Consider the following 15,483-nt stretch of genomic DNA (forward strand, 5'->3'; position numbering starts at 1 on the left):
GTCACGGAGGGATAAAGGAGAGGATGGAGACGAAGTCGGAAGCAGAGAGTTTTGTAAACTCTGGGTAGATAAAGTAAACTCGGTGTCGAGCCAGGAACCGCGACATCTCAAAGATTAGATCCCTTTAGCGTGCGGAGAAGTCTCGACTCGTGGTCAAAGACTCGATCGAATTCAGAGCCATGATTTATCCACTGCGATCATTTCCTAATGATGGCCCATTGGTCACTGAACGGCCAATAATTAAGTCAGCTTCCAATAAGCCAGAGGATGATCCCGAAGATTCAAGAAGTATTCCAAGCTTTGGCCTCACCATCAACCGGCCTACTGCGGGAGTAATTGTGCAGGTCGAGGAAAGGTTATTTGCTTTTTCTCTGAGTTGTCTGGCAATCGCGACATTCTATATCCTTCCACGGGTTGATGCTTGATAATGGCATACCAACTGGCTCTTTATTCTGAATACCGTGGGCCTATGACCTCATCTCCGCATGTCATCGTCCTGGCTAGAAAAAGCTAACCCTTTTGACGTGAGGAGTGCAAAGCTTCCCCTCATCAACAACATGGACCAGCAAGAGCCTTTGCGTGGCTCTTGCATGTGTGGACGAAACCAATATCTGATTCGAATTCCTGACGATGTGACCGATCACGCCCAAGTCTACTTCGACGCTGGCAGGGACAATCGTACGTTGATGCCCGCATTTTGTGAGGCCGGCGAACTCACTCCATTGTTACAGGCAAATCGTATGGCACACCACTTACCGCATGGCTCCGAGTCCCTCTGAATTGGTATGAATCACATACCCAGTCTTACTTCCCGGACGAAACGCATGCCAACATCCGTCGCATCTTCTCTCCGCACCATGCGCCGCACACGCAGAGGGTGTTTTGCGGCTTCTGTGGATCGCCGCTCACCTACTGGAGTGAGTATCCGCGTGAGGAAGCTGACTATATGTCCGTGACAATTGGAAGCCTGTACGGTGATGACCAGCGGATATTAGAGGACTTGCATCTTCTTCCGGGGTTGGAGGAACCGGAATCGCCTGAACCCTCTGAGTCTGCTAGGCAGGTATCGGTTACTCCAGTCCCGAGCGCTTCACGCACTTCTTCGCTACCCGTCACTGTGTCGCCTGATGTTTCTACTCCAGGGCTCGCTACAACTTACAGGCATGGAACCACCGACGGTATTCCCTGGTTTGAGGAAATGATTGAAGGCAGTGGGCTCGGACGACTGATGAAGACAAGGCGCGGCGCCGGGGTAAGCGATGACCGATCAACTACTATAGAATGGGAAGTCAGCGAGTGGACAAGCACGGGGCCAGAGGCGCAAAACTCGTCAAACCAAGCTATCGGGAAAAGGAAACGTGAGGAGCCTACTGATATAAAATATACCTGAATTTCTAGGTGCTAGTGGAGGTGACTCTTTAATTAATGCGATGGATTTTCCATTTTGACCTGGTATACTTCACCTTAGCCCTATAGCTTGGGCCAAATCATAGTATAAGCGAATATGAGCGGCTGCAAGCTCTAGATGGTCCTCCCTGGAAGATGCAAGTCTTTTAGGTGGACAAATGAGCATAAGAAAGGACTGAGATATGGTTTGATGTAGTTCAAAGGATGCGTGCTAAAGGTTCCAGTTTGCCCAGCCAGCAGACTGTCCACCAGGGTATTGTCAGCGGATCCATTTCACAGTATAATTTCCCAAAAGAGTATCGCTTCACTCAGGCCCGGGAGTGCTAGTAGACCTTCCAAGGTTGTACACAAATGAGAGCTCAGCTTCTATTCTCTTCTCTTCTCACAACTGAAAAAAGGATAGAGCTAATCCATCTCATTTGCTTCTCTTCATATTTCTGTTCCCTCCTACTTACAGATTCTTTATGTTGTGCCCTAAACTATCCTTCTAAATCTTGACTTTTAGCTATCACTGGAAAAGTGAGAATGTACAGGGACCCATCGGCTCCAATTTCATGTCGCAGTAAGCCAATTCGTTAGGAATAAATACCATCTAGCTGATACTAAGTTTCAAGCCCATGATTCCTTTCGCTCTATCCTCATCGGCAACATCACGTCCAGCTCGATTATGGCCAGTAAAGATGCCTCTGCCCTGTGACAGAAGAGGCAGAGTTACGCATCTTCTGACTTGCGATTCTAAGGCCGTAGTGGCGCCTTGATCAAACTCGAGTGGTAAGGCCGTCATCAAGGCAATCGAGACTCCAACTCAAGCGCGCCTTATCGGCTGCAGACTGCCTTTCAAGGGCAACACCATTCTCCGAGCGCGCAGTATACCTTGTCACGCCAGTTCCACTTCAAGGAACATCCAACGGCAACTACATGACTGCCAGAGGAATGAGATATTCGCCTTCCCGGGATGTTCGCTGCTTGATTCTGGATGCTCAGACAAAGATACACCGCCTGTCTATCTTTGCTCACAGCCAGAGTATGCTGAATTGAAAGCCCCCGTGAACACAACACATATGTGCTTCTGGTTGTACCGACACCTCATGGAAAGGAATAATAATGCATGAAACACGATATAAGCGGGCCCTGCAAGCAATGGATTCTCGTCGAGTTGACCACGTGCCGGCGGAATGGTATCCTTTGGTACATACTGGAAAGCACAGTCAATGTCTTGAAGCGATACACAGGCACTAGGGGACTGGTAGGACTGTCTAGGTCAGTCAGTAAGACTCACACAGGGCTCCCATTGTCCAAGACTGGGGAGGCTCTGCCTCTGGTACCACTGCAGCAAAGTCATGGGGTGCAGAGAGAATGGCAGTGATGAATAAAAGAAAGAGGATAAACCGATGCCTGTTTGACCCATGCCGACTAATCAATTTGTTTTGCAAGGCAGCACACACAGTCACTTCTGGACGGCGACATTGAACACAAATGGCAAACACCTATTCCCAGCAACACATCACACAAACCATCTCCTTCCTCATCTTTCCCTACACCTTTCTTCCTACCATTTTACCCTACAATCAGTCTGAGGTTCATAAATCAGAAGACCGTCTCTAAACCTCACTACAGCTTACATCGCGCCTTCAACCTAAACAGGGCCTTCAGCAAGATGTCCGAGGCAGTGGGCTCCTGCAAAGAGCAATCTACCGCTGACATGCAACTAACCGTCAACGGTGAGGGCACTGAAGAACATGCTGCTATTCTCCAGGACATTGAAAAAGGTGATTCTTCGTTCCTTGATATCCAGCCAGGGCTGCAGTTTATGTCCAAGTTCAAGGATTGAAGAGCTAATACTCCCAGAAGACAACGCAATGCATCCTATTCAGCCCTTGAAGACAACCACATTGTCTGGCTGTTCAAGTGAGCCGAATCTCATGTCCATCCATCATGCGGGCCAAGCCCAACCCGGTCAGTCTCTCCATCATTAGTCTTGTTGATACGTTTAGCTAACACTTGTAAAGACTTGCTACAGGACAGTAACACGTCGCCGGCAACCAAAGCTCACGACAGCTCAGGCACACGGCAATCTTCGCCGGGGGACGACAAAGAATACTATACGAGCTCCCGTATCCCTCGGATAGCCGGTCTCAAGACAGGTGCCAATACCTCTGCTACCAAAGGCAACCGAGTCGGCAGCTCAATCCCCATTCCCATTCACAGGCGCAGCGCCGAGCACCTGCGTGCGGCTTTACAGGGAAGGCAAAGTGAGCCTTCTCTCACCAGCGCTCGGCTGGTCGAGAAGCCTCGTGGTCCTCGTCCTCGACCCAAGGCGGAGCAGACCGCGCTTTCGTTTCCCGAGTCAACCCAAGAAACGGAACAAGAATCTGGATTGACACCCCCTTCTGCAACGTCTTCATCTGGCAGCAGCTGGGATTTCAAAGATATTGGCGATCCTGACAGACCAGAGACTGTCTTTACCGGAGAGTATCGCACGCGTATCTTAGGAGCATCAGGCCATCGCTCCCCAGGACCTACTCTGAAGATCGCCTCATCCGCCGAGGACATAATCATGGGAGGAGTTTCCGGTGCATCGTCAAGCAATACCAACACTAACACTCACCGGTCGACCCCTTCCCTGATTAAACGCTTGGGCAAGCTCACGCCCAGCACTCCGAAAGGTACCAATAGTCTTGCAGTACCTACTCCTGGATCGAGAGAAACAGCGGGCTCCAAAGATAGCGGTGGTAACAGCCAAGGAAGTACTCCGACGCGGAACTTCTGTCGCCCTCAACTATCTCTCGACAACATTCCAAGAAGAGACATCAGTGCTAAAGAGATGTCCCTTTCACGGAAGCTCGTCAATAGGCCCAGTCTCATTAACCTATTCTCTCCAAGCTCGAAGAGCTTGCGTTCCGAGGAAGAACCTAATGTGCCAAAGATACCAGAACAGTATTTCAACCATTTAGAGAGCGGAATGAGCCAGGTTTCCAATCAATCAGTTGCGCCGGAAACTCCAGCTAAGGTTGAATCCAATCACGGAGACAGCCTGTCTAACCGTGCACCAGAGAACACGCCAATTCCTGAGACTGTGATCAGAGTTGGCACAATAAGCCCACATCCGCCCCGGGTATCCTCACTCCAGGCTTTATCGCACTTCTCAGAAGTTTCTGGTCCAAAATACAGCTCTTCAGTCACTACCGGAGGACCCTTGAAAGTAGCCACAGATTTCGGAAGGAACGTCAAATTCAACGAGATCGCGCCTTTCGCTCCGGGCAATGAATCATTCTACCAGGGTCCTGGCACGTCCAGGCTCCCTGAATCGAAGAGCAATCATCACCTTGAAAGGTTCCGTAATATCTTCAGATCCCGAAGCGGTACTGCCGACAAAGAGCGCATCAAGAAGGAAAACATTCAGGCGCCAATTCCTTTGATCGAGAACCGTACTCCGAACACTGAGAGAAGCACGGCAAAGAACCATCATCTTCATAACGATTACGAGAGAAGCCCGAAGTCGAAGCCAAAGTACACTCGACTCTCCGGTGGTGTGAGCTGGAATAGGAGTTCTCGGAACCCTAGAAACAAGGAGTCCCCAACGACTCCAACCCCTTCAGTTCCTCGTCTTCTGGCACCACCCCACCGCATCCCGGAGGAAAATATTCCTTCGTTTGCGTCGCATACGGAATCGACGCGCACGAAGGCGAGCCCGGCGCAGAAGGGACAGCCATCGGTTACTCCAGATAGCCGTGCACGCAGGCCACATGTACGGACTGCCTCGACCGGCAGTCCCCATCGGCTACCTCACGGCCCGGGGCGTGCCATCAATAACATACTGATGCCTTATGCTCAAAAGAGGTCAAACCGGTCCCCTAAGCCCATGTCCGTCAAGGTGGTAGCAGGTTCGAACTTGTCGGCTCGCTCTACACAACCCAAAAACCTGGACGCCATCCGCCACTGCTTGGAAACTCTTTGCAAGAGAATTGGAGAGGCATCCAGCCCGCTGGAAAGGGACAGACATATTCGTGTAAGTCCTTGGCTTTGTCGTATACGTGTGTTGTTACTAAGAACTACCTTTAGCTCGCCCTCAGATTACAGCAGCAGCTTGGTGACTACCAGAGCATAGAGAAGGCAGCGTTGGAAGCTGAATCTTTGGCAGAGAAGAGACTCTTCGAGAAGCAGGTTGCTGAAGAGACTCTTAGCACTAGCCTAGCTGAAGCGCAGGCCCAGATTGAGATGGACTAGGTAAGGGTTTCCCTTCTTCCAAGGAGCACTTACTGAGTCAGATAGTTGTCACCTTAATTTCACATAACGGTTGATAAACTCCGCTCTATTGTTTCGAGTCGCCTTTCTCTTGCTTTCCACGTCAATCGAGTCTTGTCTTTGAATCATCTGCGGGGAGGTACCAACCTCGGTCTGAACAACAAAAACACACACACAAAAAAGGGATAAAAAGAGAAAAGAGAAGAGTTGCAGCAACCCCAAAGCAACCGCTACTGTGCCGCGACTAGCTCGAATGGTCAGTTCGGATACCTGGCATATACCTACGACTAGCTGGACGACTAGGTACAAGATTAGTGATCATCAAACGGGTACAACAGTGAGACATGGTATGGATTGATATTGGAATGGATCTGAGACATTTTACCCTTTCGTCCTTCCACGGCTTATTTGATGTTTCTTCCCATGATGAAACAACAAAGACCAGGGCAAACGAGAAAAATGAATTGAGCCTTTAGGTAACATAAATCAAACAAGCACTTTCTTTTTTGAGGTCTGTCTGTCAGCTGGGTATTAATCAGTATTAAGATATAAAGCTAAGTAGCCTGTAAGCCGTCCTGGAACGGAGTCTTGATATCCTAGGTAAACATGAAGGACGTACGGAGCAGGAGAACGACAACCAGTCTACCCCGTACCGTTGTATAAAGAGCAGTGGTGAGGTGATAGGTTTTCTGGGCTTTGCACAATCCGCAATATATTAAATGTAAGCCTGAACAATGGTGGGCCATATTTAGAGGTTCCTTTCACCTTCTAGACCGCCACCACAAGATGACCCAAACAACAAATGCACAAATTTAACCATTTCCATAAAGAATAAGAGAAACAAAGCCAAAGACTGTTTCTTCCAGACAGCTCTACTTAATCTCGCATCGTCCATCTCGAGCGCCTGGAAAGTATTTTCCAATGTCAATGTCAGCAGCAGACGTACCTGCATTATTTGAGAGACTTCTACAGCAACTGAAACCACCGACGACCTCACAACCTCCTCCTTCTTTCTCCTACCTCATGCCCAAGCCAGAGTCAAAGCAACCAAAGCAACCAAAGCAGCCAACCATGGGAAAAGGTCACAAGTACCAAAGAAGCTCAGTATGCCTCCCCTCCGCCTTGATCGCTCTCAGCGACTTTTGATGCGCCTTCCAGTTTTGCATCGCATGGACATTGAGAGCAACACTGACTTGTGTTTGTTTAGAGCGGCGCACCATTCGGCTCTTCTCACAGGAAGAGGAGCTTCGCATCAAGGAACACGTCAAATTCCTACAACCCGCAGCTAGAGTTGGGTCACTTCGATGGGCGCCCCAACACGCGTTATGGCTTTGGTCCTCAAGATCCTACTCACGCTCTTCCTCTTCTACCTCCTCCTCATCATCATCCGCATCATCCTCAGCGTCCTCCTCACCCTCCTCCTCCTTTCTGGGGCTGGAATGCTCGTCAGAGCCGACCCGCTGGTCATTATGCAGGCAGCCCGCCGCTGAGACCGTTTACTACTACTCCTCCGGCCATGCCTTACGACTTTCTGCCTCCCCAGCAGTTTTACCCTCCGGTTCCGTATGCGGTAGAACGAGGATTTGGAGGGCCTTTCAGAAGGTCGGCAGACCATGAATACCATGAATATCAGAATAGACTGTTTCTGGACGAGTACCGGTTTCCCAGTCCTCATCAGGTAAGACGAAATTCGTTACGGTAGAAATGTCCAGTGCTCACAGAATATTTCTCGTTAGGCCTACCAGCCACCTCATGTCGAGATCGGCATTCATACACCACTTATGAATCCGTGGAGAGGAGAGAATCCGTACGAATTGGAAGGAAAGCCTTTAATTCAAGGCATTCAGCTCCGTGGAGATGCGCCGGAGTTTGTACCAGGCGGAAAACCTGCTCCCGGCGAGGAATCGGTATCGAAGCCGAAGGAGCCCTGCTGGCTTGTTGTTAGTAGCTCTTGATGGGCTCTTCGACAAGGATACGGGTCCTTCTCTGCTATCATTCGGATCGCTTGTCGGCAACTGATGATTTTGAGCACATTCCGAATGCGCCGTTTGCGTGCCTTCCGTATGTATACTATATCTTATTCATGGCTTTCCTCTGCAGCTTTGTTAGTTTTCAATTTTCGAATCGTGAATATTTACCGAATGATTGCGATTGTAGACTGTAGTACAGCACAAGAACTATGCTAGGACCAAACTCTCGGATTCTTCTCGGAGTTGGACCGAAGGCCAAGCTTCCAGCTGAGATTCACCCTGTGGGTCTTACCTATCCTTCAGCAAACCTCCTCCAGCTCCACCCTTGATCCTCTTTCCTCCAAGCTTCAAGGACTCAAGTTCCGTGTCTTCGCTACGTTCCTCACTGGCACAATGCTGGCTCCAAAGAATACCCGTTATGACAGGAGACAATGCCGTCGACAGATCTGGATGCTGCCAAAACTCAATCACGATCACGATCAACTTCTCCGTGCCGATCGACCCGCCTCAAGCTGGCCATGGGTGCCCTGCGAGCTGCCCGGCTGCTGATGCCATCATGCCATCATGCCTGAAGCTCCAACTCGACTCTGGACTTTCACTCTTTTTTTGCTTTTCGGCCGGCGACTTGGGGACCGACCTTCTCGGATAAATGGCAAATCAAACACTCATGCGCTAGCGGCGTGCACAAGCATCGAGGGCCGAGGCGCTGGATCTCTCCTTTTCAGGACTTAGCTGGGAGCAAGCGTTTGCTAAGGTCTTTTTAGGCCCACTCAAGCTTGGTTATATTATACGCCGTCGGACCAGGACACCAGGTCATTAATGTCATCTCAGCCTTGGGCTTCAGCCGCTGTTAGCGGCTTCGAATTCCATTAGTTAATCGTCTGGGTGTTGACTCGCCGGACTGAAAATCCTTCGACTCCGTCAAGGCCCGAGAGAGCCCCCGCTTGTTCATGGGCTCCTGCCACCTGGAAATGATCGGCAGCCCTTACTCATGCATCCAATAGATCGACGCACTATCTTTACCCAATCTAGGTTCGAGCTATGGTGATGGATAATTTCTCAGAATAATCAGATTCCCATACGCCGACGGAGGGCCCTATGTGGGCTTGCATGCCAGGGCTCTCGCGCAGCCGTAAGATTTTCGCAGCAAAGAGCCCCATATGCATGCCCACTGCCCATCTGGCGAAAGGCCTATTTATCCCAAGATATCGCCCATCTGCGCGCAACCTGACTTCCAAAACCATTGATCTGGCTCCTTCGCCGCTCCTCCACCATGGGTTTTCTTCGCCGTGGCTTGGCGTTGCCAGCCCTCCTGCTCTCCCTTGTATCCTCTGCCTATGCCCACGATGCAGGTGTGAAGGCGACCGGAAATACAGTCTCCTTCCAAGTCAACCTAACATGGGACGATTACCAACCAGCTGGGATTCCTCGAAAGATGATTCTGGCTAACGGCCAGTTCCCGGCCCCGGCGCTGAGGTTGAAGCAAGGGGATGACGTCGAATTCTTGGTCAACAACGAGATGCCTCTTCCTACCACTGTTCATTTTCATGGTAATCTCTCCTCTCTTTTGTACACATTAGCAGAATGATTAGACGAGCTGACACTATGTACCAGGCGTGGAGCAGCAGGGTACTCCGTGGTCCGATGGTGTCCCCGGTCTCTCGCAAAGGCCCATTCCTCCTGGAGAATCGTTTCTTTACAGGTGGCGAGCAACTAATCATGGAAGCTACTTCTATCATGCTCACCACCGGGGTCAGCAAGAGGATGGACTTTACGGAGCGATTCATATTCTGTCTGACGAATCCATTGAAAGGCCTTTTGCGTTGATCTCTGAAAGTCAACAAGACATTCAAGCTATGAAACTCGCCGAAACCGAATCAATTCCTATTATGCTGTCGGATGTGCGCAAACTGACCTCCGAAGAACTCTGGAACGCGGAAAAGGCTATGGGACGTGATGCAGTGTGCGCGAATGCTTTGCTGGTGAATGGCAAGGGATCCGTGACCTGTCTGGGACAAGAGACTCTTGACAAGTACACCTCCGTTGCGCAGAGGGGTGTTCTGGGCAACCAGAGCTTGACTGACATAGGGTAAGACCCAGTAAAAACATCGCACCATAACCAGGCCCGATTCTAACTCATGGTTTCACAGATGCCTTCCGCCGAACAACCTATTGGCGCAGGGACCTTGGCCACACAACCTCAGCGCCATTCCTCCGACAGTCTTTTCTGAATGCATTCCGAGCACTGGCCTGACAGAGCGTTTCTACCCGGACGCTACCAACGCATACGCTAGCTTCGATCTAATCAGTGCTGCGTTCGTTTCCACAATTACCTTCTCAATCGATGAGCACCCCATGTACATCTATGCTGTCGACGGAAACTATATCGAACCTATCAAAGCGGACGGTATCACCATCACCAACGGAGCTAGGTACTCGGTACTAGTGAAGTTGGATAAGCCAAGAGGAGACTACACCGTTCGCGTGGCCAACACCGGTCTCAACCAGATCATGTACGGCACCGCGCTAATGACATACCACAATCGCAATGGCACATCCCAACAACACCCGTCAGTGCCTTCAATCAATCTTGTCGGAAGTCCTACAGGAAACCACACCCTTCTGGACGAAACAGCCATCGTCCCGTTTGCTCCTCAGGACGTGACCCAAGTAGACGTCGCACAGACAGTCATTCTGACCCTCGAGCGCTACAATGCCTCGTACACCTGGACCATGGGAAACTCAAGTTTCCCCCTTGAACTAGAAATGGATTCGCCACTCCTTTTCTATCCCCAAACAGGAAGCAAAAACTTTACTCTTGCTACTCACAACGGCACATGGGTCGACCTGATCTTCGATGTCGCCAACGCCGTTCAGCCCCCTCATCCCATCCACAAACACTCCAACAAGTTTTACGTTCTCGGCTCTGGCAACGGAAAATGGAACTATACCTCTGTGGCCGAGGCGGCGAAGCATATGCCTGAGAGCTTCAATTTCGAAGCCCCCCAAATTCGGGATACCTTTGCGACTCTCCCGGCAGCGACTGGCCCGAACTGGATGGCTATCAGATACCATGTCGTCAATCCTGGAGCGTTCCTGCTGCATTGCCATATTCAAATCCACCAGAGCGGAGGTATGGCGCTGGCTTTGCTGGATGGAATTGACGAGTGGCCCGAGATTCCGGAGGAGTATCAGCTTGTGGAAACTGAGGAAGAATCCGAATTGAAAGATGATGGCTTTTGAAGCAGAGACTTCACATCCGGTAACAACAACTGTATATAACACAGATTTGGTTTTGGGATCTTTTGATATATCTGTAATAATCCTTCTATCCATCCATTCACTTGATTAAAATGTAGAAAAATGCCGGACAAGCTCTCGCTCCCCGGTATACGTTCCTTGAGGACTCGGAATCGTCTCTCAGTTGACCGAAGCTGGAACGGAAAAGATCGTTCCACGGTACAAGAGGAAATCCTCCACTACCTACAGCGGTGAGTCCAGCGGTAACAAACTGCCAGACTAGTAGCGATATTTACCCCTGACCTGACCCAGCCACCTCCTCAGTCCGGGGTTACCGCTGTTGAGGCGGGGTAACTCGTCCAGGTCAGTGTCACAACGCAGTGCGCACGGGTCAACAGAGTGAGAGAGAACAGAGAGCGGAGTCTGATAAAGAAGCTAGGCGACTAGCGACCGCCGTGAACCCTAGAGGAAACTTGACCTCGGACGTGAGGGGAGTCAGAGCTATCCCCGCACTGGTTAGCCACCTGATTTTGCGTTCGCACTGCTTACCCTTTCCTGCTTTTTCTCTCAACTGCCCGTCGGCATCGTATTCGCATTCTGCTACGTGATACGTATCTACTTTCCACCCCGAATCTTCCGGTGGCCCTCGCGCGGAGGCCCCGCCAAACCAGTCTAAATCAAAATGGTATTCTGCGGCAAACCGAGTAAAGGTTGCGGTGAATGCCGATCTCGCAAGATCCGTTGCGATCAAGGCCGGCCGAGTTGCTCGCAGTGCGCTAAGGGGAACCGGGCCTGCCCCGGCTACCGGGATGAGTTGTCACTTATGTTTCGGGATGAGAGCCAGCAGGTTGTACGGAAGGCAAGGAATGGCTCCTCGTCACGGCGCACAAAGAGGACGACAGCTGCCTCTAAGAAGAAGGAACATGCCGTCGCCGCGTCCAACAAGAAATCCCCCGGCGTCGTGCCAGAGTCGCACAGCAGCAGCAGCCGCAGTCCGGACGCATCCTCATTTGTCGGCAAAGCGAATACGCCGACACAATCATCGCCATCGGTGCCGTCAGTATACACTGGCAGTGACATCATTGACTTCAACGACGGCATCGAAGAGGTGAAGCTCATCAACGAGGAACAACTTCATCTTCAACAACTAGCAAACGAGCCCTGGAATGTACAGCCCTCATGGCAACTTACTGTGAATGAAGCCGTCAGCTACTTTCTTTGGCATAATGTATGGCCCGGGGAGATGTTTATGGTGAACTTCAAACTCAAGTCGCCGGGGCATCCGAGCGCTACTTTGAGCGAACAGGCTCAAATGGCTGCACTTGTATCCGTGGGAACTGCCATGATAGCTCGTGTGCGACGAACACCGGATTTGGATAGGGCTGCTGCGGAGAAATATGAACTTGCGACTACGCTTTTACTGCGGGCTATGTCCAACGAGAAGGAATCAAGAGCCAATGCGACCCTGTCAGCGGTTCTATTAATGGCTATCTACGAGGTATGGCTTACTTTCTTTTAAGATGTGTTCGCAGTCTAATAACGAGTCTAGGTGATTACTAGCCGTTCAATAAAGAGTATCGAAAAGTGGACAATGCATATAATAGGAGCAACTGGATTGCTCCAGTTGCGAGGGCCAGAGCACCTTCAGAGCGAGGAAGGGCTTAAGCTCTTTGTTCAGCTGAGATTTCAGATCGTACGTTTCAAAGTTTCCACAAAAAAATTGTGCCGAGCTAACAGTGAGAAGATCATCAGCTGTCTTCAGAGAGGAATGCATGTGCCAAAGGATCTATTAGAATGCAGCAAGATTGCAATGTACTTACGACCACAGATAGACGCCTACTGCGATCGTCTCATAGTCATAGCCGGGAAACTCTCCAACCTGCGAGCGGATCTTATCCGAACCAAGACCTTGACAGATGCGAACGAAACATTGTCCGCCGCATACGCTATCGAAGCAGAACTGCTGGCTTGGGTTGCGGCTGGTCCGCCCGACTTCTTGTACACAACGTACGAGTGCTCCTCGGTCGAGGAATGGGTTAGGATGTTTGGCAACAAACCCTTTCCCTACAATAATCAGTACCACGTCTACCGCGATCTATGGATCTGCCATACTTGGAATCAATATAGGTGTGCACGGATTATTGTCTGTGAGATCATCATAAGCTGTTTCCGTCGGCTGTCGGCATTCTCTCCGACGATGGCCATGTCCAAGGAGTTACAGAGTCACTGCGCCCGGATTCGCAACGTTACGCGCGAACTGGCTAGCGACATTTGCGCCAGTGCTGCATACCATCTGGGGGTAGAAGGATCCACTGCATCCGAGCTCACTGTTCCCACGAATTATTGCTACGTGGGCGGAATGCTCCTCCTGTGGCCGTTAACACTGGCCGGAGGCACGGAACCTATAGACCACCCACTTCGCATGTGGACCCGCGATTGTCTGCGGCTCATCGGGCAAAGCATTGGCATCGACCAAGCCTTGGCCCTCATTGATGTTCTAGAAACGGAAGCGGGGGTGTTTGAAGGATTAGAGGAGACAGATTCTGGCATAATTTTCCCTGCCAGGGGCGATGCAAGCGCTTTCAACCAGGTCTTGGTCCCAACGTGGAACATTTAACCATCACATATTAAGTTTTACTATTGAAGATACCATTGGGCTGGAACTTGGGACCGGGAGGCTGTGTATGTGTGTTATGTCATGGGATTTGGCGTCGGGCTCGGGCGTTAATGGGAAAGTATATAGTCTAGGAGTTGGTATATCTTGAACAAGTCACATATGTTCTGTTGCTTCAAGGTTGAATTCATGTGTCACGGACGATGCTTCTTCTGCTAGAATATATGCACTAGCGGAATGGGTCCTAGGTAAGGCTGATTGCTCTGCAGGTGGTCACGGTAGGGCAGGCCGCAGTTCCGACTCCGCCCCCAAACTCAGCCTCGTACTACCACTTGACCGGTACCAACCCACATTCACCTCACAGCCTTTAACCTCAAAATTCGTGAAAAGAGGTTTTAGCATGAACCCTGTTCTGAATCTAGACGTTGCTTCAAATGGAACCAGTATTTGAGGAACCAAACCTTGCTTGCCGAATAATGCCTTGAGAGCCTTGTCCCTGGCAATAATTGGGTATATAGCTCGCCCGGCGTGGTGGATGTATGGTAAGCCTAAGGCAGTAGGGACTACAGTAGGTTTCGGAACTGTTTATTGCATAATCACCCAACCTATTCACTTGCTCTCCTAATGACTCTTCTGCAAAGACTTTTCTCTTCCTCATCTTTCACGTCCCCATCCTCCTCCTCTCCATCTCACACCCGCTCTCAGTCATCGTACCAGAGCAGCAACACAGCCATGGGCAACTGCCACTCTTCTCACGATAACCAGCATGCGGTTCCTGCCCAGCGCAGATCCGTTGGCTCCAAATCCCTGCACTCCCACGTGCAGTCCGTGGGATCGCCCAATCAGCCCTACCAGGCGCAGAACACCCATCAGCCAAGTCAGGACTCTGGTGCAGACGTCTGGTCACCACCACCCTACTCCAGTACAGCGGCTACCACGACCCCTGTGGCACCAGTGAACACATCCCGCTCGACAGACATCGTCCCCAATGACACCGCATATGCTTTCCTCAGCACTTTCGATACCGTATTTCTCGTCGATGACAGCACTAGCATGCGCGGCAAACGCTGGCACGAAGCCGAAAACGCCATCGCCGCCATCGCACCCATCTGCACTCACTGGGACGCCGACGGAATAGACATCTACTTCCTCAACCACCGCAACCAGTCTCGCTTCGGATCCGGAGGTGGCAACGCAGGTGGTTACAAGAACGTCACCGACGCCTCGGGTGTCCGCGAGATTTTCAAATCGGTCTCTCCCAGCGGCGCGACACCTGTCGGAACACGCCTGCATCAGATCCTCAACCCCTACCTGCGTGATCTGAAGAGCCTTACCGCCCAGGGCCGCGAGTCGGAGCTCAAGCCTCTCAACATCATAGTCATAACTGACGGGGAGTTCACGGATGACGCAGAGACCGTGATAGTCAACACAGCTAAACAGTTGGATCACCCTAATGTGCAGGCTGTGCCGTGGCAGGTGGGCATCCAGTTCTTCCAGGTTGGTGACGATGAGCACGCGCGGAAGTATCTAGAGGCATTGGATGATGAGCTTGTTAAGAGACGAAGTTTGGACGGCATAAGGGACATCGTTGATACGGTGCCTTGGAAGGGGGATAGGGGAAATGTGTTGAACGCGGAGGGAATTTTGAAGTGTGTTTTGGGTGCAGTGAACAAGAAGTATGACAAGGCAAAGGCTTCACATTGATTTGGTCCCCTTCTATTCTTAGCTTTCCTCCACTCTTTCTTGTTTTCAATTTACGTGCGGCGGTCTGGATTGTTTTGTGTCAAGAAGGCCTTGAAGGCGTTATGAATTTGCCTTTTCCAGTGCCTAGTCACTGATCAGAGAATGTCGCAGTAGGCGCTGGCAACCTGAAACCATAGCTTGCTGTCTGGAAGTCAATGCTAGTCTACGGAGAGAATCAAACGATTTACTTCAGAGTAACGTTCCAGTTCCTAATCCTCAAACACCGAACCTTAGGTGACACCTGAAACAATAAATTGCTATAGC

The 15,483-nt window shown here is 50.8% G+C and overlaps 6 protein-coding genes across 6 annotated transcripts; all 6 read left to right on the top strand.

Annotated features, from left to right (window-relative positions):
* Nucleotides 1-557: 557 nt before the first annotated feature.
* On the top strand, nt 558-1,390 carry DSM5745_01949 (uncharacterized protein; the record flags this gene model as incomplete). Its single annotated transcript, XM_026743965.1, has 2 exons — nt 558-678; nt 732-1,390. The coding sequence occupies 2 exons, from the start codon at nt 558-560 to the stop codon at nt 1,388-1,390; spliced, it is 780 nt and encodes a 259-aa protein (XP_026607128.1).
* A 1,674-nt stretch (nt 1,391-3,064) lies between these two features.
* DSM5745_01950 (uncharacterized protein) lies at nt 3,065-5,634 on the top strand (the record flags this gene model as incomplete). The annotated part of the gene is made up of 4 exons (XM_026743966.1): nt 3,065-3,176; nt 3,256-3,363; nt 3,417-5,416; nt 5,470-5,634. 4 exons carry the CDS (start codon nt 3,065-3,067, stop codon nt 5,632-5,634), a joined length of 2,385 nt encoding a protein of 794 aa, XP_026607129.1.
* Nucleotides 5,635-6,579: 945 nt separating this feature from the next.
* Nucleotides 6,580-7,607, top strand: DSM5745_01951 (uncharacterized protein; the record flags this gene model as incomplete). Its single annotated transcript, XM_026743967.1, has 3 exons — nt 6,580-6,756; nt 6,860-7,330; nt 7,389-7,607. The coding sequence occupies 3 exons, from the start codon at nt 6,580-6,582 to the stop codon at nt 7,605-7,607; spliced, it is 867 nt and encodes a 288-aa protein (XP_026607130.1).
* A 1,288-nt stretch (nt 7,608-8,895) lies between these two features.
* Nucleotides 8,896-10,865, top strand: DSM5745_01952 (multicopper oxidase; the record flags this gene model as incomplete). The annotated part of the gene is made up of 3 exons (XM_026743968.1): nt 8,896-9,172; nt 9,237-9,711; nt 9,773-10,865. The coding sequence occupies 3 exons, from the start codon at nt 8,896-8,898 to the stop codon at nt 10,863-10,865; spliced, it is 1,845 nt and encodes a 614-aa protein (XP_026607131.1).
* A 679-nt stretch (nt 10,866-11,544) lies between these two features.
* DSM5745_01953 (Zn(II)2Cys6 transcription factor) lies at nt 11,545-13,479 on the top strand (the record flags this gene model as incomplete). Its single annotated transcript, XM_026743969.1, has 3 exons — nt 11,545-12,360; nt 12,412-12,555; nt 12,607-13,479. The coding sequence occupies 3 exons, from the start codon at nt 11,545-11,547 to the stop codon at nt 13,477-13,479; spliced, it is 1,833 nt and encodes a 610-aa protein (XP_026607132.1).
* Nucleotides 13,480-14,208: 729 nt separating this feature from the next.
* Nucleotides 14,209-15,180, top strand: DSM5745_01954 (uncharacterized protein; the record flags this gene model as incomplete). Its single annotated transcript, XM_026743970.1, has 1 exon — nt 14,209-15,180. The coding sequence occupies one exon, from the start codon at nt 14,209-14,211 to the stop codon at nt 15,178-15,180; it is 972 nt and encodes a 323-aa protein (XP_026607133.1).
* Between the last annotated feature and the right edge of the window lie 303 nt (nt 15,181-15,483).

This window comes from Aspergillus mulundensis (genome assembly GCF_003369625.1).
Source record: "Aspergillus mulundensis strain DSM 5745 chromosome Unknown scaffold_1, whole genome shotgun sequence".
Classification (NCBI taxonomy): Eukaryota; Fungi; Ascomycota; class Eurotiomycetes; order Eurotiales; family Aspergillaceae; genus Aspergillus; species Aspergillus mulundensis.